General features: G+C 50.0%; 3 protein-coding genes across 43 annotated transcripts in view; 1 reads left to right on the top strand and 2 right to left on the bottom strand.

Annotated features, from left to right (window-relative positions):
• LOC142418522 (uncharacterized) overlaps window positions 1-3,699 on the bottom strand; it is a 57,726-nt gene extending 54,027 nt beyond the window's left edge. For 5 of the 12 annotated variants that reach the window (XM_075520473.1, XM_075520472.1, XM_075520474.1 and 2 more), the window contains exons 1-2: window positions 873-1,939; window positions 511-620 (exon numbers count right to left, since the gene is read on the bottom strand). In XM_075520473.1, coding sequence (XP_075376588.1) covers window positions 511-620; window positions 873-1,434 — 672 coding nt within the window. In that variant the 5' untranslated portion in view covers window positions 1,435-1,939. Of the gene's footprint in view, window positions 1-510; window positions 621-735; window positions 1,948-2,265 lie in introns of those variants that run through there. The other 7 variants (XM_075520481.1, XM_075520482.1, XR_012778319.1 and 4 more) reach the window with 6 other exon arrangements.
• A 222-nt stretch (window positions 3,700-3,921) lies between these two features.
• On the top strand, window positions 3,922-4,931 carry MRPS16 (mitochondrial ribosomal protein S16). The gene is made up of 3 exons (XM_075520387.1): window positions 3,922-4,260; window positions 4,334-4,594; window positions 4,681-4,931. Exons 1-3 carry the CDS (start codon window positions 4,248-4,250, stop codon window positions 4,809-4,811), a joined length of 405 nt encoding a protein of 134 aa, XP_075376502.1. The 5' UTR covers window positions 3,922-4,247; the 3' UTR covers window positions 4,812-4,931.
• Window positions 4,932-5,101: 170 nt separating this feature from the next.
• The window catches only part of SLC45A1 (solute carrier family 45 member 1), a 78,663-nt gene continuing 63,086 nt past the window's right edge, over window positions 5,102-20,678 (bottom strand). For 7 of the 30 annotated variants that reach the window (XM_075520361.1, XM_075520371.1, XM_075520372.1 and 4 more), the window contains 11 exons: window positions 19,180-19,592; window positions 18,045-18,137; window positions 17,352-17,576; window positions 15,560-16,299; window positions 14,246-14,399; window positions 12,925-13,101; window positions 12,040-12,245; window positions 11,573-11,974; window positions 8,995-9,875; window positions 7,821-7,924; window positions 7,320-7,438 (listed from right to left, as the gene is read on the bottom strand). In XM_075520361.1, coding sequence (XP_075376476.1) covers window positions 11,693-11,974; window positions 12,040-12,245; window positions 12,925-13,101; window positions 14,246-14,399; window positions 15,560-16,299; window positions 17,352-17,576; window positions 18,045-18,137; window positions 19,180-19,592 — 2,290 coding nt within the window. In that variant the 3' untranslated portion in view covers window positions 7,320-7,438; window positions 7,821-7,924; window positions 8,995-9,875; window positions 11,573-11,692. Of the gene's footprint in view, window positions 6,017-6,049; window positions 6,465-7,319; window positions 7,439-7,820; window positions 7,925-8,994; window positions 9,876-11,572; window positions 11,975-12,039; window positions 12,246-12,924; window positions 13,102-14,196; window positions 14,400-15,559; window positions 16,300-17,351; window positions 17,577-17,665; window positions 18,022-18,044; window positions 18,138-19,179; window positions 19,593-19,690; window positions 19,841-20,406; window positions 20,517-20,678 lie in introns of those variants that run through there. The other 23 variants (XM_075520381.1, XM_075520351.1, XM_075520350.1 and 20 more) reach the window with 23 other exon arrangements.

Below are 20,678 nucleotides of genomic sequence, written 5' to 3'. Positions count from 1 at the left end.
ATGGAGGACCAAAAAAAAAAAAAAAAGACAAAAAAAGCGCCAGGGAGCAGCACAAAGGGTCAGAGCGAGTAAGAGATGAACAGGAAGGAGGACAGGGACCGTGAGATATAAAATAAAAAAAACAGTGACAGTGAGCAAGACAAAGTGATAGAGAGAGAAAGAGAAGGAAAGAAAGAGAGAGCTAGGAAGGCAGGGACACAGAGCGGCACATACGGGAGCAGAGAGGAAGAGAACACCAGGGAACAGGCCAGAGCAATTGTGGGGAAAAGAGAGACAGATGCAAAGCAGGAAGAACAGATGGAAAAGGAAAAACAGCGATGGGTGCAGGACAGAGACAAGGGGATGGGAAAAAAAGAGGGAGAGGGAGCAGGACGCAAGAATAGAGAGAAGAGGAGACATACAGGGAAGCAAAAAAAAAAAAATCTGCTGCAGTGTGGGAAAGAGAGGGGGCCAGGGGAGGGGCAGGGATGAACAAGAGGGGAGACAGGGCCCCAAAGGCCCGGGACTCACCACAGCTCTCGCTCTCGGTGCTGCAGGAAGAATTTGCCAGTTCAGACACTTCTTTCTCCTTCCCTCCTCCCTTCCTCTTCTGTAACTCTGGTTGCTTGGCTGTCCTCCACCTAAGAAAATACATGGGTGTCTTACAGCTCTTACGAGACGAGGCTTCCTAGACACGTAGCCTCGCTCGCTCGTGCACTACACAGCCGTACCGTGCTTTGGGTTACACATACAGACCCTGCGGTGCATGCTGGCGGCCTGGCCTGCTGTGGACTACGAGGAGGGATCCTTCCTCACCCGGAGAGGCAGGCTCTCTCTTGCCTGCAGCAGGAGGCAGCTGCCGGCCAGCCGGCCTTTGATTTCTTCTTCTTTACCCTTATCTGGCCTCTCCAGCTTCAGCCGCAGCAGCTCCTGTCCACAGCCAGCAAGCGCTCTGCCCGTCCCTTTTCGCCCCCACGCCGCGAGGAGAGCGAGGCCAGGCACAGACAACCCACGCAAGGCTGAGGCAGGTGCCGGCACCGGCAGCCCCAGGGGAGGAACGGACAAGCACAGCCTCAGCACAGCCTCTGGGAGAGGGAAAGAAGCAGCAGCCACCGTTATTAGTGCAGACCACCCCTGGCTGAAGCCTCTCCTTCCGCAGGGGCTTCTGGAGACACCACTCTTTCCCCGCACTGCTGCTAACAGCACCCACATTAAGGGACAGTCCAGAGCATTCAAGGGCCAGCTCGCTGCCTTCTTGACAGGGCTTGGGGGCGGCCCGGGGCTATGGACAGGCTTCAGGGGAGGTGCTGGAAGCTTGGAAGCTGCCCATCCCGCCACCCCCGGGCACCCAGGAGACAGCCCTGCACCCGCTGAAGGGGTTCGCTCGCCTCCCCGACAGCCACGGCCCTCGTCCGCCACCATGCTGCTCCCGGGCATGGCGCATGCGCCAGCCATCGAGCGCACGCCGGAGGGTCCAGAGCCCCACACAGCGGCGAGCGCAGTATAGCGCGCCACCGCGCACGCGCGGCGCTAGCGCGGCCGTTCCGACTGTTGGTGGACGGGCGGCAGCAGCGAGCCCAAGGGCATGCGCTGTCGAGGCCCGGCCGCACCGCTTTTCGGGGAACGGGCGCAGCGGGAAGCCCGCAGGAAACCAAACGGAGCCGGCAACAAAACTACACCTCGTGCCGCGCCGCGGGGGCCGCGGCGGTAGCAAGGACTACGCCGCGCCGCACGCGCCCGAGAGCAGTGCGGCTGCCCTGCAGCCCAGTCCGCCAAAACTACAGCTCCCGGCATGCATTGACAAACACAGGGCGGCCGCCCGGCGGCCGAGGGCCCGAAGACTACACCTCCCGGCATGCTCCGGGAGCCAACACGGCCGACCGGAAGCTCTGTGCCCCAGGACTACAGCTCCCGGCACGCCGCGAGAGCCGGCCTTCCCTGCTCGCTGACCCCGCGGGGACACCGTTCCCTCCCCCCCCCCGCCGCCGCACCCCGACGCCTTGCCGAGTCCCCAGCGCGGCGCCGGGCAGCCCTCGCCGCCCGGCTCCGACACGGCGCGGCCACCCCACGTCCTCGCCGCCGCTCCGAGCCTCCAGCCCAGACCCCGCAGGCCCCGCCGCCCTCCTCGGGGCTTTCCCCGCGACCGCTGGTCGATCGCTTAGCCCCGCCGCCGGACCCAAAGTCCCCCTTCCCCTCCTTCTCCCCGCCCCCCGGTGAGCCCCCTGCGCCCGCCCGTCCCCCGGGTCACCGTCCTCCAGTCCCCCCTCGACGCCCGGCCCCGCTCACCTTCTTTCTCCGTGCAGCCGCAGCCCGGCGACGCTCGGCAACCGCTCCGCCCCTCCTGTCCCTCACACCGGCCCCTCCACGGCCACCCGGGCAGGGCAGCACCAGCCCCTCCACCGGCAGCCACCCCTTGACAGGGAGGGGCCGTCGCCGTCGGCCTCGCCGCCGGCCCCTGGGGCTCCTCCAGCCCCGGCCCACAGCGGGAGGCCAGCAGGAACAGGGCGCCATCGCCCGACCCCCGCAGTGCGTCACCTCCTCCCCTGGGCTCCCTCACAGCCCCTGGCCCGGGGCAAAGGGAGCGCAAACACAGCGGGGAGGGCAAAGGAGACGGCAAGTGTTTATTCAGTCACGCACATAACAAGTCCCGGGAGTGAGTCTGCTCCGGGGCTCCGCGCCCCCGACGCTCCCCCTGCCCCTGGGACACCTCGGCAGTCATTCCCGGAGCCACGCTCGTTGGTCCGGTGGGGAACGGAGGGGTCGATCAGCTGGCTCCTGGAGCAATGGGCTGCTGGGCAGAGGTGGAGGCTGCCAAAAATGGAGCAGGACACGGGATACTGAGGGGCAGGGGAAGAAAAGAGGCAGCTGGCCAGACACGGGGCATGTAACAAGAAAGGATAACGAAGGCAATGGGACAGTGAGAGAAAGATGGGTACAGGGAACCCGACAGAAATGGAGAAAGCAGCAGCAGGGAGAGAGGAAGACAGGCAGCAGAACGAGTGAGAGGGAGCAGGACAGAGACGGGCTAAGAAGGATGGGGAGGAGGATGGAGAAGCAGAAAAAACCTGGGACAGGCAGCATGACAGAGAGGGAGCAAAAAAAGAATAGGGGCAGGGAGCGAACAACAACAAAGAAACAAAGTACAGGGCAGAGAGGGAGGAATTAATAAATAGGGACAGGGAACCAGACAGGGACGGAGAACTAAAGAATAGCAACGGGCTACAAGACAGATAGGGAAGGAACGAAAAACAGTAGCAGGGAGCCAGACAGAGCAAGATGGTGAAAGAAAAGAATAGCGATGGCCTGCAGGGTGGAGAGGGAGGCCCTAAAAAATAGGGACCAGGGGCTGGACAGAGAGAGACTGAGAATGGAAAAACCATGATAGGCTACAACACACAGAAGGAGGAATGTTAAAAAGTAGGGACCGAGAGCCATATAGAGAAGGATGGAGAAAGGAAGAACAGTTACAGGTTGCAGGGCAGAAAGGGAAAAAATCAAAAACAGGGACAGGGAACCAGACAGGTAGCGATGGAGAAAGAAAAATATTGCGATGGACCATCGCAATGGGCAGAGCAGGAGGAATCAAAGAATCGGGGGAGAAAGAAATGGAGGAAGACGTCCCAAAGACCCCGTTTCCCCAGGGAAGCCGCAAATCCAGCGGGCTCTCGCTCACAAGGATTTGGAGACAGCCAACTGACGGAGCCCCCCCGCCCTGCCCCGCCGCTCCCAGCCGCCGCGCCCACGGGCGCGGCCCCAGCCCGCGCTCCCCGGCACCCTTCTCCCCTTCCCGCCGGCCCCTGCCCTGCAGCCCGGCCCAGCCCTTCCCGCTCCCCAGCGCGGGCACCCCGCCACCCTTCTCCCCTTCCCGCCGGCCCCGGCCCAGCCCTTCCCGCTCCCCAGCGCGGGCACCCCGCCGCCTCCCCTCCTCCTCCCGCCAGCACGCCCGAGCTCCGCTCAGGGACGGACAAAGAGCCCTCCGAGGCAGCCCTTGCTGCCCGCTCCCCTCCGGACAGGCGGCAGCGGGCAGGAGACATCTGCGTTCTCCCCGGCGTCCCCGGCCCTCGCCCGCTGACCGGCGAGAAGCAACGGGGCTTGCCCGCCCCTGCTCTCGGGGGCGGCGGGAGGGCAGAGGCCGCTCCTCCGGGGCTGGGCCGCCCGCGCTCTGCCGCCCTCCCGCCCGTCAGCCTGGCCTGCGCCTGCGCTGCCGCCGCGCTTCCCGCCCCTCGTACGTCATCGCGCCGCGACGCAGAGAGGGCCCGGCCGCCGTCATGGTGCAGCTCGGTGAGTGCCCGCGGGCGCGGCCCGCCCGGCCCAGCCTGGCCCGGCCCCTGACTGCCCCGCGCTCTCTTCGCAGGTAGCCGCCTCCTGAAGGGCTACCGCGGCGGGCACGTCGTGATCCGCTTCGCCCTCGGAGGCTGCACCAACCGGCCCTTCTTCCGCATCGTGGCCGCGCACAGCAGGCGCGCCCGCGACGGGAAGTACCTGGAGCAGCTCGGCTGCCTAGACCCGCTGCCCAACGCCCACGGCGAGAGGGTGGCGGGGCTCAACCTGGAGCGGCTGCGCCACTGGCTGGGCTGCGGCGCTCAGCTCTCCCGGCCCGCTGAGAAGCTCCTGGGTAGGCCCGAGGCGGGCGTCCGGGAGCGGGGGGGCCGGCATGGGGGCCCGGGACTGCTCGCCGCGGCTTACCGCCTCTCCTTGCAGGTCTGGCGGGGTTCCTGCCGCTCCACCCCATGACGGTGACCGGCGCCGAGAGGCTGCGGCGGCGGCGGCGAGCGCACGAGGCCGTCACGCCTCCCGCGGACGCCTTGCCCGGGCCCGGCGACGCACCCTGAGGGACGCCCCGGCCGAGGGGCTGGCGAGCGGCCGCAGGACAGCGCCGGCCCGCCCCGGCCCGGGGGTGCACCTGGCCCCATCAGTGCATCTGACCGCATTAAAGTCTCATTTGCACACTCTACACTGCGCACGTGCTGCTCTCTCCAGACTCCACTTTGAGAAGTTTACTACTGCTGCCAGATTTGGTGCAGGAAATATAAAAAGGGTTTTGCTACTATAATGTAGGTACAGAATCCTTCCAGGACGCATATACAGCTTTTCCTAAAGGCATGTTATTAGCTCTAGCATTCTGGCTTTCTGCAGCAGTGGCACGACCACTGCCAGCTTGCATTTGCCCGCTGCACTCATCAAGTGTTTTGACTCCTGGCTCTGATTTACTCTAACAGAACAGTCCAGTGGTCTGGGAGCAGTCTGGCACAGACAAATGCAAATGGGACTGCAGCTGCATTTCTTTTTAGTTTCTCCAGAGAGGTTCTGGGCCTATTTGTTCATTTACAAGCAGAAGGGAAACATTTCAATATTGGGTTAAGAGAGATGGGGGTTTGCATGAAGTGAGATGTGAGCCTTACTACTTCATCACGTATTTGACCCTATCCTAAGAAGCAAGAAACCTACTGAAGTCTCTCTCCTACCTTAGATACACCTCTTCCTTTTTGGGGTTTCCTTTGGCGCAACTCTTACGCTAGTCTACAAAGGTCAGGCAAAGACAAGTTTTCGGTTTTGCATCCCAGTAAGGCTTGTAGCGTAACCACCCCAATAGAGAAAGAATAGACAAAACATTCTAAGAAAGGGGCTTGCTTGCTTTTAACAAAATCACAATACTGAGAATGCGTGGTTTTATTTCTGCTTATGAAAAATTAGAGTAGATTATTAAAAAACTATTCTTTGAAGTGGATGAGGCTGTGAACGTTGGTATTGCTTTTCTAATACCTCCACCTTCTTCCATATATTTGGTATGTTTGGAGTCACATTTTATGTAAAATGGTGACTCTACTCTGGTACAAGGTTTCTAGGAAGTTCCTCTCTAGCTTACTCCAGATTTCCTTGCTTCAAAGGTAAAGGTTGGCATCTGCACCGTTCTTCGTATTGTAATCTAAAGGTACCACACAGCTTTCCCTTTCTGGAGCTTTCTGCTTTGAACATAAGAAGGTAGGTCTATAAGGTTTCTTTTGAGCCAGTTTCATGGAGGCCTGGCTTTTTTTTCCTATTATAAAAAATACTACTTTGTTATTAAGGAATCTTACAGTCATACACAAGGCAGTAAAGTAGTTGCTTCCATGTCCTTTTGAATACTGAAGTGCTGCAGGGGTGCTCTGTAATGCAGTAGGGTGAGTGACTATTAGCATCAGACACTACTGTTGCAAGACACGGTAATAACACCAGGTAAACGAAGGAAGTACTAAGAGGAGAGTCCAGCAGCGCTGAGGTCGTGCTTTCCGCAGTGGCTCCTCTCCGCTTTTCTCTTGCCCTGCCTATTGTCTTAAACCTTAAGCCCCCTGCTAAGGCATCTGCTATTCTGAGAAACAACATACAACTGATCACAGGGGACTTAGAGAAAACTGTTTCTCCTCACCTAACTCCCTCTTCGTTGTCCGTGCCAGTGGTGGGTCTGTTTCGTCTTGTGGACCGAACGAATGACTTTTTCAGGGTTCCTAAATTGTTGCATGTGGACCAGAAGAAAAATAGTTTGTGCAACAATGCACAGCCTCTGGGCCACAGTAAACCCAGCCTGCCGTGGAAGCAGTGGATTTTTCTGCACAGATGCAGAGTACTATGCACCAGTACAGGACAGCCCAAGCTTTAGTAAAAAAAAAAAATGGCATACTGAGCTTATAAAGCATAATTCTCAGATAGCTGCTGTGATGCTGTCAGCGGGTGAAGGCTGTGAACAAATTACAATGAGCAATTCTAGTATCTTGCAAATGGTGACAGGTGCAGTGCTGGAACAAGGGTAGGGCTGAGGCCTCCTGGAGTTTGCTAGAGAAAACCAGTAGCAGTTAGCTATGAGCACTGAACATCATTTACGCTTTGGGCTGAACCTGCCTTTCAGGAGATTAGCTGATACTTTGCTTTGGAGCCATGATGACCTGTTGCTTAAGGGGGCTGTACATAGTAATGTAACATATAGGGATCTAGGTTCAAGGGTGTACGTGTTACTGTAGACACTGCACTAAATATTCTCTCTAGAGCAAGGGCTAGGGCAAAAGGGGCGAGAATTTCCCTTTCTTGGTAGGAAGAAGCTATTAAACTTACTCAGCTATATTGTCACCCCCTCTTCCCCCAAAAGTTGTGTGGGCTAAAAAAAAAGCTGTGTACTAGGAGTGAGCGTAAGCCAGAAGCAGATTGGAGTATCATCAGGCTGGTGCACAGCAAAAGCTGGGCTTAAATAAAGCTACAGATGAAGCTCAAATCTCCAGTGTAGTAATTCTTCACAGCATTTGATACCAATACTGTTCAATTATTCATTGTTTAAGTAGCTCTCATAAGCTTCGTTAGCGTTGTACTCACACAAACCAAAATCTTCATTTCTGCTCTGATGCTGTGATTTCCTCTGTTGGCCGTTCCATTGGCTACTGCAACAAAATTTGTTGCAATAGCCTTTGTTCAAGAAAGCTATCACTGGATCCTAGAAAAAGCAAAAAACAAAACAAACAAAAAAGCTTACATACAGCTTATATACATGGCAAATACTGCATCATCCCCATTGCAGGCTGCTCCTCAGTCTGCAGACTGCTACTCCATGCATATTTTGCATTTGAATTCATCTGATTAACATTACTCATTGCCTGCTTTCTTCCTGCTCCCAGAGTACTTCTGTTTTCCATACACCGGGCAAGCTGGTGAAGCAGTCTCCCCTTTGTTTACTGTTAACTATTAGTGCTATTTGGGTATTGGACTATGCTGTTGCCTTTCAGATCTAAAGCAAAACTCCTTGGCTACTACTGTGGGTGGGGACATTAGGCAGCAAGCTGCATACACCAAAAATTCTCATTATTCAATGCATTTACCATTTCTGCACAGGATACATGAGAGAGAGTGTGTGCTGGCAAGGCTTTTAACATTAAGAACTCCTTGTACAGTGTAGAACACCATCTTCCCAGAACCTTCAAACCTGTTAGGAGACAGCATGGACGGCAATACCAAGAAAACTAAGGATTCTAGTAAAAGACCTCTAGTCTGTCCCGGCACTGCTGCCCTACAGCTTTTGCTGTTGTCTTGGGTGTTGCAGCCTGAAATTTGCCACCCTAAATGCAAGCCCGCTTTCACTAGCACCTTCCCTTCCACTAACCCTGCTACAGAAGCGGCAGCCTGCGGCAGCGGAACAGCAATGGAAAGTTGCGGCAGCCTGCGGCAGAGGAACAGCAATGGAAAGCTGCTGCAGCCATTTCCTTAGTGAACATCAACAAAAGCCTTCCCAGCAGAAAAGCTAGGCTAAATGAATCATTATGTCTTAACAATCAGAGGTATGGAAAATGTCAATTTAGATAAATTAAATGGATGCTGGAGGGAGATCTCCCTTGGTGTTTCAGCCCCGGTAGTCATAGAATTCTCAAGATGTTTATTGTACTTAATCATGGCATCTGAAAGTCTCTTGCTAAGGCTGTCTTCCAGTCTGAGGGAGGGAGACCATACATTAAGAAAGCCACCTTTTACCTGAAGACAAATTCTTTTTTTAATAAAATAAAGTGCATCTCCTATAGAGTACAAGATGACTAACTACTCGTTAGTAGAAAATAAATTGTCTAGACAACTCTTTTCAAATAGTTCCCAAGATAGTTTTTCTTTTTTTATAAATAAAGTCATGCAATTTTATTTTATTTGATTCTTGAAAAGACTTATTTTCTTCATTCAAAGATACAGCAGAAGTTCCAAAATCGGTAGGTTGTCTTTTTTGAGAGACACGGCAGAGGTTGAGGGAGCTGCAGACACACGCTGAAATGGTTATAGCTAGCTTAATTACAAACATGAGACAACTGAGTAGGTGCTTTCTCCATCCCTCTCCCCATTTTCCCTACTTCTGTACACGTGTTATAAATACATTTATGAACATCCACAAATAATTGCCATCAAGCAACCTTTAATGATAAGGACTTAATAAAAATTAACCTTTAGGCACCGCTAAAATGATTAAGCTACAGCACAGCATAAAATCACTCTTCTGCCTAAACTCATGCATCTTACTTCTAAACAGCAGCTCGCAGATTTAGACAGAATATTTGAAGCGTTTGGATTCCAAAAGGTAAGCATCATTTTGCAGCTCACAGTTCAACAGTGACCACATACAGTAATTTCTGTAAAACACAAAATGTATAACAAAGGAAGAGAATAAGCAAGTAAACAATGCCTCTTTTTTAAGTTACTTCTCTGGATTTGGTGCGACTTCCAACTCCGCATGACGGTGGCAGGCTCTGGGTTTTCTCCAGACACCACCAGTATTGCTCAAAGCTCCAAATTAACATACATTGTACTACGTATGTAAACACTACATAAATACAGATGCAAAATAAAGTCCATATCTCATAAAATAGAAAATGTAATATATATTCTATTAGGCAATGCATACGGGCATAGCAATAGTTTTGTAACTATATAAACGTATTTCATAATATTATTTACAGATGGAAGCAGAGACAAACATTACCATCCAGTACATTGATTTCATCAATTCTATGAATCTTTTGAAGATCCTCGCTTGCAACAAAATGATCTGCAACTCCAGCTACCTAGAAAAGGAAAGTGCTCATGATCCATTTAGTGCAATAATGCTGGCTACAAAACTTAAGAGGAGAAAACATTTTAAGAACTAGGACCACATTAGCTAGTGGGACCAAAAAAAAAAAAATCATTTTTGAGTTTCAAAGTTCGATAGATAAGGAAGAGAAGTTAAGGTTACACAGCGGGCCAACAAGAAAAGAAAAATTGTCCAAAGTCAAGTCTTTAGATTGTCAGAAACCAGAAGCGCCAAATGTACAGTTTCTCATGCTATTTTGTTCCAGCTTCATCCTGAACATTCTTGGAGACAGCTGTCCCATAATCAAGGAAATGGCACGTCACAGATATTCCTGCAGATATGACACCACGTAAGCCCAAACAAAGAAAAGAAAGATTAATAGACTCATCAATCCGACAGTCCTTTACGTCTGAGTGCTTGACTTCATAACTTCAGTAGTGTTCCTCCATTTAAGTAAATACTGAGTAGCATGAAACTTGCTTCTCAAATAAAAAAACTTAATACTCGGGGGCAGATGATAAAAATGAGAGGTTCTTACAAGTTGTGCATTATGCTTTCAGCACTGGAGTATAGTAAGCACAACAGCTAAAGATTACACAAGTTATTTCATCTTGGCATCACAGATCAAGCATCAGAATAAACTTAGGTGAACAGTCAAGTACAACTCATTTAAAAGGAGTGACCCTCCAGAGAAAACCCTTCTTCTGCACCTAAAGACCAGGTGAGCAAAAATAACCTCTACAGGGATGCCATGCACAGCACACGTAAACACCAAAATGCCCATCAGCCTTGCTAAACCTTGGCTGCCTACCCAAATACGGAGGCAGGCTGACAGGAATCCTAGAAATAGTTTTATTTCCACTTTCATCTTTGGTCTCAAGACTTAAAAGACTCCTGGGCTTAATTAGAACTTGTATGAGATCTTACACATTTACCACCTTCCAAAATCAGAAAAATTAAGAATTCTCACAGATAATGAAATCCAAAGCCCTTTTACTAGTTTCAGTAAGATATGGAAGATGCAGCTCTAGCTGACAAGTACTTCATCACTGATCCCCATGCATATTTTAAAACATCACAAGGTACAACTGTATGAAAAATAAGGATGATACGCTGCAGGCTTTCACACAAATGATTTTTCTTAAATTCTCAACTTAAGTTTGAGAGTAAGCTTCCACCCAAAGGAAGTTAACGCAAAAAGACCCTCCTCCCCAGTGCTGGGTTACGGACAACTGCCCATCCTCCTGCTAAGTCATCACAAGCCCTTGTAGTCAAAAGTTAAAAGTCTAATGTGGAAGGAAATATGCACGTATTGGCAACCATCACCGTGGACCACAGCCAGAACCTACAGCGCAGGGTTTGGGAGCCAGGCCACTGCAGCTTCACCCCACAGTGGCTTCTTGGAGCAGTTCTGCTGTTGGGAGTTCTGCACACCCAGGAGCCCAGCCATGGCACTCGGCAAGAGTACTTATGCCACCTGAGCAAGACCAGTTGCTCTCAGCCTTTCCAAAGCTTTGAAAAGCACCCTCCAGAGCCAGGCCCACCACGGGCAGAGGCCAGGACCCACAGGTTGGCCTCGCCACTCCCCAAGGCCTCACAGCAGTCACCGCTACCCTCGGCGACTGAGGACCGGGCCGCTCCGCCTCGCTGTGAGATGGCACCTTCTGCCCATGAAGCTGGCAGAGCACCGCGGCCCCAGCGCTCCCACAGCGGGGGTGCCAGCAGCGACGTGCGCAGCCCTGCAGCTTGCTGCCACCTGAGAGATCGTGGTCACCCTGCCCAGGCACCAGACTTCCGGGTTCCCTGCCTCAGGCCGGACAACATCACTTGTCCCCCCAGCAATGATGGCACCGCGGGGCAGCTGGAGGGAATGGCCCCACACTGACACCACCGCTTCCTGTTGCTGTGGCCCTGGGGGCACAGATGGGCCTTTGCCGCCTCAGGGGAAGGATGAGCAGTGCCAGGCGCCACCAACTTGCCCCTCGCCCTCCCGCAGGCAGGGGAAAGCTCGGCAGAGCCAGCACAGACCTTCTCACCGTTTGCCATGCCCACTGCTGCCGTCCTGGGGGCACACGAGCCCACCATGCCACGATGGGGAGGCCGAGGGCGATGCAGTGAGGCAGCGGAGGCTGTGGCGGCTTCTCCCATTTATTCGTTCCGTGCGCGAGGCAAGAGCGGGCGCTGCTCCTCGGCGGGTGGCAGCTCCTCAGTGGGCGGCGACTCGTAGGTGACGCAGAGGGAGGAGAAGAGACAGCCCAGGAAGGACACCAGGCTGGCGAAGTACATGGCACCGCTGGCGCTGCCCACAGCCGCCGTCAGTGGCCCCATGGCCAGGGCCACAAGGATCTGCGCCAGGAAGTACTGGCAGCTCAGCAGGGAGATGTCAACGCCCATCCCGCGCCGCGTGCCCTCCGCCTGCGAGCCTACAAACTGCGGGGGACACAGCATAAGGGGGCGCCGCAAGAGCCCTCTCCCCTCCCCAGCCCGGGGCTCACCTCACGGCTCTGGTAGTAGTCGCAGAGCAGGGAGTAGGGCAGTGTGCAGAGCGTGGCGAAGAGGATGCCATAGGTAGCGCACAGTGACAGCACCACATAGACGTTTCTGGAGAGTGTGGCCAGCCCCGTGCCCAGCCCGAAAGCCAAATATGCCACAAAGTACAGTGTCCGTGTGCTGAACCGCTCCTCCAGCTTCTCCAGCACAGCTGCAAAACAATGGCATGGCATTCGGGGTGAACTGCGGCCTTCCCTGCTGCTAGCCGGTCAGTGGACCCAAGGGGTGCAACCTTCAGGCCCCACAGCCCAGCCATTAGGCAGCCACATTTCAGCAGCAACCATTTCACCTTTGAGTAACTGGTGGCTTGCACGTGAGCGCCAACAACCCCTTCCAAATCCCACTGCCACGATGCAGCCTTGCTACCCTACCTGTATGGAGGGCATGGCAGAGCTGAAGCCTGGCAGTGCCCCCTGTCCTGGAGGGGTAAATGGGGCAGGGCGGACACACACAACAAGGTGCTGGGGCGGTGCGTGACACTGGGGTGCTCTGCTGGGAGCACAGGGGCACTGAGTGCTGCTGAGCCAGAATTGTGCCTATGGTGGCAGCGTGTATTTCTGGATTCAATGTACATTGAAAATGCAACTTGTGAAAGGAGCTATAGTCTAACGGAGACGTGTTTTCACTGGACTGCTGACCTCACCTGCTGTCAGTGCAGGCCAAGCTAACTAGCAGAGATAATATGGTGAAAAAGAACACTCTGCTTTAGCACTCGTGCCATGTGGTAGGCTATGTGCAACATAAATGCCGGACTACTTGTTGCAGAAACACCGCTTAAGGAGCAGGTACATCTTTCTCACAGCAGTGGCTAAGATGGCTGTACTAAGTACCTGAATAGAAAGCAGCACTGAATGCATAGATGCACATTCCCCAGCAGCCCATGGTGACCCCAGCGTTGTACTTCTGATACTCATCTGAGTTGTGAGGCGCTTTTGGATTCCCTTGAAACACTACTTCTCCCATGAAGTCGGTATAGAAGAGTAACATCCCCTCAAACGAAAGCCATCCTGAAAGACGACAGAAGTAACCTATTAGGATTGCAGAGTATCTGTTTCCCCTTGTAAGCTTACATGGATGCTATTAGCTATACTACAAATCACAATTGAAGACAGGTTGAGCAACATGAGTATTACATAACATTCAGCTACATTTATCTGAGACTGCTGTTCCCCGTGCATTATGTTACAATGTTTGTCAAAAACATTCAGGACTTTAAAGACCAAGATTTATCCTTTGAATTCCTAAGTGAATCCTAGAGGCTGACTGCAGGCCACAGAATACTGGTTTAGCAAGACAGAAAAGTAGATTACAGCAGTCTGAGCTGCCTTCAGGTTTTGACAGGACACAACACTGTTTCAGAGTGATTCAACACATAGTCATTTCAGGTTGCTGTTGTCCTCCCACATAGAACTGGAAGGAGTTCTTCTTATGTCATGGTTGCAGCCTCTAGAGTGCCTCTGCCTGTTAAAAACTCCTACCCACAAACCGGCATCAGGGCCACTGATGCAGGCAACCTCTTAAACTCCTTTCACAGCCAATGAGTATTAACTACCCATTACCTTCTGTCCAATTTTGTGTAAACTGGATTTCTTGCAAACCCTTCCTAACCATCAGTGACGCACTGGTAAGGGTAAAGGCAACAGTGCACTGGTTACAGGCACTCTTGCAGTATCACGTTCTGCACCTCCTCATGGCCTGATCTGGGACCCCTATACACATGCTGTCAAAGGGAGGAAAGTGAATGCTGGTCTCAGGTGTAAGCAGGGAAATATAACTAATCTCGTCTTTCTGCTCCGTAATGCCAGTTTCAGAGCGTTAAAAAAAAAAAAAAAAAAAAGTCGACAGTTTCAGGTTCTTGGTTCAGTGATGTTTCTCATCCCAGTGTATACATTCCATTTAACGGATGGGCTGATTTAGGCCGTTGTTATTCCCTTTCTAGGAATGTAGGCTTTACTGTTTTGTTGGTTTTTTTTTTCCTTTCTCAGTGTTCTAAGAAACTAAATACCAGAAAGTACCTTATTGGTGAGTGTACATGGAACAAATCATGTCCTCTTTAGTTAGCAGCCATTGCAGCAATAGATAAAATATTTAAAAACATTCACCCGAGGTAGACTACTTCACGGTGAAGGCAAGATGGCACTTTCTGAATACCTAGGAAGTGGTTGATGCAGAGGTTACGAAGAGCCTTGGGCATCTGGCAGATGGTCGAACAAAGAAGTTTCATGGAGAGTGGTTGCTCAGAGGTCTCGCCTGATCCATTCAGCTCGCTCTCATACTTAACACCATTCAGCAAGATATTAGCAACCTGCACCATAAGAACTCCCAGGTCAACAAACAATAAGAAAACCCAAACATCCTTTGAGCAAACCTATGCAATATTACACACCTATCTGATCACCTGAAAGTTAAACTCTGCTGCTGCAGTATGTTGACTTGGAGATAAGAACAGTGTATTTAGCTAAGCTGTAAGTTGAGCCTTGGAACAAGTGTTAAATGGCAGCACTGCGCTGCAGCTTTCAGTATACTTGAAACAGGACTCTTCACTTCTCCAGGGTATTTAGCAACCACATCCAGATGCTAGCGTAGGGAAGGCATAAATTTCATCGCATTTAATAGGAGCTGTACCCACATTCAAGTGAATTTGGTTCCTGAAGTTTTAGAGACATCGAGGAAGAAGAGGCTGTCTTTAATTGAAACACATTCTCATTGCTTGATAACATTGATGCTTGATCTCTACGTGCACAGTATGTAAAATCCTGGCCCTAAGGAAGTCTGCTCTCACAAACTGGGCCAAAGTACAGCAACAAACAAACAAAACCAACCAAACAAAAAAGCACCACCACTCCCCAAAAAAACCCAACAAAAACAAACCAAGAAGCAACAGAGGGCGGTTTACCTCATCCTGGATCACAAAAAAATGGGCCAGCATACAGAGGTCTCAGACATTCCAAGTTATCACCAACAGTGGGAGGTGAGGTCAGAGTCTTATCCCTGGGTAAGGGAAACCTCACCTCCCTGATGGAACCAGATGTAATGACTGCCATAAGGAGAAGCTCATGGGAGAATCCTATCCCTGGCCCTATCTTGCGGGTATTTCTGTGGAAAGGGAAGATACAGGCTCAATAAAAATGTGTCTTTTTCTGCTCTCATGTGGTAGCTCCCTGGGTGGTGAAGCAGGGCTCAAAATACTGGCCTAACTTTCACACATGGCCCAGTGAGAGCAGAACGCTCCTATTTCTGCCATCTTAACAAAGGCAGTTGACAGACTACCAGTCATAATTCACATCCTACTCACTATTTTACCAATAGTCATAGCAGGTATGCTGTTCCCACAATGAATTTTATGAGCAAACTGTCACAGCAGTCTTAGCAACAATAAATTTGCGCACCACACATTTAAAACTATATGAAGATTAAATGAATGCTCAGGTTTACATGGTCATATCATTGATTTTCTGCCCTTACCTGTTGGCTGAAGGTTACATTCCTTCTTCTGCTGTTTTCTGGACAGTGTCCTGTTACGATATCTGGAATTGCCAAGGTCTGAGGTCTTTTCAGGATCCCTGACGACCGTGGCTTTATCGCATCCAGTGAGCCCACCCTTAGCGCGTCACCGTCAGGCCCTGGCGTTATGCTGCTCTCCCCTTGCTCCAGAACTCCATTTTCTCCTTGGTAACAGCCATCAGGCACTCGAGGAAAACTGACACTGATAGGCTGCCTGGGCAAGCTAGCTGGAAGTGCTAAGTAACTATTGTGCCCGCCTGTAAAACAGTCTATAAGCACACTGTCAATATTTGAAGTCCCAAATGATGATGCAAACTCATTAATTCCCGTCAAGGAATTGTCTCTGCTGACAAAACTGCCATATTTGGGCGTGAGTGGGCTGAGCGGGGAAACAGGACTCGTAAAACTTGCATATAAGTGAGCTGAGTTATGAGAAGCAAAGTTTTCATTTACACCCTCCTCGAAGAAGAGAGGTGGAGAAGGAGGGAGAGGAAGACTTGGACTCTTCATCACCTTTTTCTTCCTGCTAAAGGACCTTAAGGGTCTTTCTGGAATGCTAATTAGAGTCAGCACAGTAGTGATAGTCAGTATAACTGAGGTGAAGACATAGATGACACGAAGTTGCCCTCCCACAGCTTTTCCAAAACTGGTTTTATCCCAGTGTATTCCTCCAACAACATAACCAAAGCCACCTCCAAGACCTGGTGGAAAAACAGAGCCGAGATTATCTTCCCTAGCCAATCCTGGAAGTCAGTAACAGCACAGCACCATTTGTCTAATGTGAGTAGAATCCAACGTGTTACTTCTGTTTTACTACTCAACCCCTATTCAATTAAAATGCAGTAATAAACAGTTATCCGCACCACAAGGACAGTCTGGATGTACAAACACAGTACAGAAAGAAGGAGAAGGTCAGTGCTGTAAAAGTGGTGATACAAATAATTAAAAATGGTAGTTCTTTCTTTGCCAAGAACAAACCACTTTACCTTCAGCTATTTCAGTCCGTAAAACAGAAGTGTCCACCAGCCTCGTGGCAAGGCTCTGCAATCAGTCAGCTAAGACTGTTTTCCTGAAAGTAAGTGAAAAATCCATTTTCCTCACTCAGTTAGAGGAACGCAGATCTAACTGCGTCCAAGACAGACCAAATCACTTCAGAAGCGTAGCAAGCTCATTACTCAGCAATGTGTTGACAGCATACAAAACTGCCACTGCATTACTACCAACGAACAGGGAAGTTCTGAGGGCACCAGATACCTCTCTCACTCTATTCACATGGTGAAAGCCTTACACTATCCTTTCTTCCTTACAAACACATTCAAGAGCGTGAAACAGTTTCCTGATGGAGAGGAAAACTAGAGTAGAGCAGTACAGTAATTGAAGATGACAGCAATGAGGGATCATAGTGCCCAGTATGCACTTTCCCCTACAACAGAGCAACTAAAAAAGGCATCTTCCACACCTGCAGGAAGCCAAACCTCCTCCCTCGAGGGATAATTTTGTTTCCATAGGTGTTATAAACAACATGAGGGACCTTCAGATGAACAACTCAAGACTGTGTCTTGTTTGACTTTTGGTAGTTACAAAAGCCTTTTGCAGTAAGCAGAAGTTTGTTTTCAAAGTTAGTGCTACCTCTCCAGGTATTCGGTTATTATGCTTATACAGGAAAAGACCAGTGATTTACGCTCTGCTTTCTCACAGCAGGGCTTGTTTACTTAAGGGTTCACGTCACCCAGGAAGCACCAAGAAAGCATACCTGCTAACAAAGCGTGGATGTTGAGGCCCCTGTCTTGATCCACTGGGCTGCATACATCCATCATGTAGGCATGACTGGGATTGTCTGCTGAATCTGCGCTGAAGTCCATGAGGACAACACCACAGACCGTAAGAATGATCCCCCATTTGTGGTTATTCACGGTGTCAGACAAGGCATTCCCTATATCTTTGCCATTCAGCATAAGCGAGAGCCCAAGCAACGCTCCTGGGAATAAAACCAAAACAAAATCAATCAATCGACTGCTTATAAGCAAAAAACCTGCATCGCTCCATGCTCTAAAAGCATTATACTACCTGCACAGCCTTGCAGCAAGCACTGTTGCTCTTGTTCAGATCACCACAGTCTGGAGAATGAGCATGGCTTGTAGGATATACATAATCCTTTTCCACTGTTCAAGCTTAGAAATGTCTAGAGTTGTTTTTGGCCAAAGAAAAACATTCTTGACCCTCAAAACATCATCTCTTCAGGCTCTGACAAGACAAGCTTTTATGTGAGGATCTCCAGGCTGCCAAAGCATCACCTTGGCACCACTCACCGTGTTCTTCAGACCCACAATACCCAGCACTTCAGAGGCATTTTGTTCAGCCTAGTGCCACAGGAGATGTCACAGAAGAGAGATGCGCAATGTCTCTACTTTACAAGTGTTATACCCATCGTTTCTAAAAGACGCACCTACTGCTAAGACCAGAATGAAAGGTCGTCTCCTCCCGAATCTTGATGTGCATCTATCGCTCCAGGCCCCCAGCAAAGGCTGTAGCAAGAACCCTAGAAAAAAGGAATCGTCAATAAGTAGCATTTTTCTACAAGCCTGTTTCACAGAGGAGTTAAAATAGGTAACTTAAAAGGCAGTTAAAGGCAGGACACCATGGCATAGTAGTATCCCCAGTCAGTACTAGTCACCCAGGTGCACACACAGCATACTTCCTGGCATTTCCCAGGTCGGGGACTGACTAATGTAATGTGCCGCTGCTCACTGTAATGGCAGTTCACCCTGCATCATTAACGCAGCAGTTTGACATCAGGTGAAGAGTAAGAGTGTAACAGTTTTACATTCTCAAGGACTCTGTTCCTTACAAGCTATTTCATTTACCCCATCTTAGATGGGAGATCCTCTGCAGAATTAGCTTGGAAGATAGCAAGAAGCAAACATGCAGGTTGGAAAGATGCCTGTATTACTCTGGGCCAGCCTGTGAGTAGGGGCCTATCTACTCTCTTCTTCTGAAGGACATCCTGCGAGTACAAGAACAGGCAGAACAACGTTTCCAAGTGGTAATAGCCCATCCTATGGTTCTTCCCATAGTAATGGATACAGTCCCAGCCCTGCCTCCGTGCTAAGGCAAGTAATCCAATGCCCGTAACAGCAGTGGTCGATGGTCTTTCATCACTGGAACACCTTGTTCATTTCAGAAAGTTAAACAGGAGAAGGCAATCCCACTCTGCTTTCTTCATACGCCCTTGGGAACTGTCTCTGTGTGCTTTTTTTCATAGGCACATGAACAGATACACTGATCCTCTTTTGCTAGTTTTTAAATATAGGAACGGAGTAACCAAAGCTTACCCTTGCACAAGATGTAAGAGGTTGAGAAGCCATTAAAAGAACAGACCTTTTGATCACACCAGGCCCATTTCAGGCAAGACACACCAAGAATTATTCTCCATTCAGTTGTCTAAAATTATGGCTAGTGCTTCTTAACCTCGAGAGCACAAAGAATATACTTGTGGGCAGCTGAGGCAGAGAAAACAAAAACGTATAACCCCCATGTAGTGGAATAAACAAGAGGGAAGAAATAGCATAAAGAAAAGTTACCTAATATAGGGCTGATGAACCACACCATTCCATACAGTTGGTCTGGAAGCCCCATCTGAAGCAGCACAGGGGTAACATAGGCTGTTTCCATGGCATAGCTGAACTCGAGCCCAAAGAGAATGCACCCATTAAACAGGAGTTCTAGGAAAGACCTCTGAGGCTGGAGATCCCCAAAGTCAATCAAATCAATAGGACATGGAGTATTTGGTGGCGGCGGCGGTGAAGGGCGGATGTGTTTTCTCCGTTTCGGATGTCTCTTGAAGTTGTTGGCCCGATGACTTATGTGCCGTGTGACCGATCCAGAATAGCCTGGAACTTGTGACCTCCAGATTTCCTGAGAAGTCATGCTTGGCAAGAGTGCAGCATCGCTGACAGGGTTTGTTGCAGATGGTGGAATCATCATGGGTAGGTGTCTGGAAGAAAAATAGCTCAGAATAGAACAGTTGAGTAAGAAAAACTTTGTTTAATCTCATTTACCTAAGTTCATGCCATTTCTCAACATTTCACATACTTAGTGCAGCCTTCGTATTAGCTACAACTTTTCACTCCATCTCTTGACATGAGGTTTTATGGGTATGTCTCCTCCATCCTTGCACAAATGAGACACCAGCAATCCTATCTTGGTTACCTAGGCATTGCCTACCATTATTGGGGATTAAAACTGAAATAGTTAAAACAATTAGCAGTCAGACATGTCATGCTTCCCAGGAGTTCCCATAACAGCAATGGATTTACATTTATCTGCAATTCACTCAAGCTAAATTAACATGAATCGCAACCTCAGTCTAAGTTTACAATAAAGCAAAGCTGTGGCTTGGCTGCAGATCCAGACCCCTGCTGCAATATGAAATCACCTTTCGGTACTACCGAACCATTTGGTAGTTACTTTCGGTAACCTACCATTCCTGTTGCCTGTGCTGAGGCCAAGGCTTAATGCAAAACTTTTTTCACAGTAACTGAGTTTGGTTTTCTTCCTATTTACATTCCTGAATTCAGCAGAGACACTCTGTTGCAAGGACAGGGTCTGATCGTCTGCTTCTTGCTGGTTCTATTTCCATAAGACTTTACCGGAACGCTCAAAAAATGTGGTTTTGAAGTTCAGACTACGCAAGCTGAACACCTGGATGAGGTCAGCTGACAACAGCTATGCTTGGAACCAGAAGCTGATATCATTTTTCAGTGCAGGAATCGAAGTTTCAAACTCATTCCTGAGAAGAAGATACATACCCCACCAGCCACCCTCAGCACTGCTACTCCTCTCTCAGAGATTAATGGCATTCAAGTGCTGAACAGCCTCCTCGGGTCTCATCAGAATCACTCCTGTAGCCAAAGCGTGCATACTGTGGTGGGTAAAACAGCCAAATAGATTCCAAAATAGCATCTCAGGATAGATGCTGACAGATCTGCTGAATTAACGAACCACATGTGATTTCTTGCCTCTTACTGCTAGAAATGGAAACACCTCGTGAAGTCAGACCTTTTTTTTTATGCCTTCTTGC

The sequence above is a fragment of the Mycteria americana genome, chromosome 18 (genome assembly GCF_035582795.1).
Source record: "Mycteria americana isolate JAX WOST 10 ecotype Jacksonville Zoo and Gardens chromosome 18, USCA_MyAme_1.0, whole genome shotgun sequence".
Lineage (NCBI taxonomy): Eukaryota > Metazoa > Chordata > Aves > Ciconiiformes > Ciconiidae > Mycteria > Mycteria americana.
Note: the sequence above shows the minus strand (reverse complement) of the source record. Positions and strands in the feature narration are given on the sequence as shown.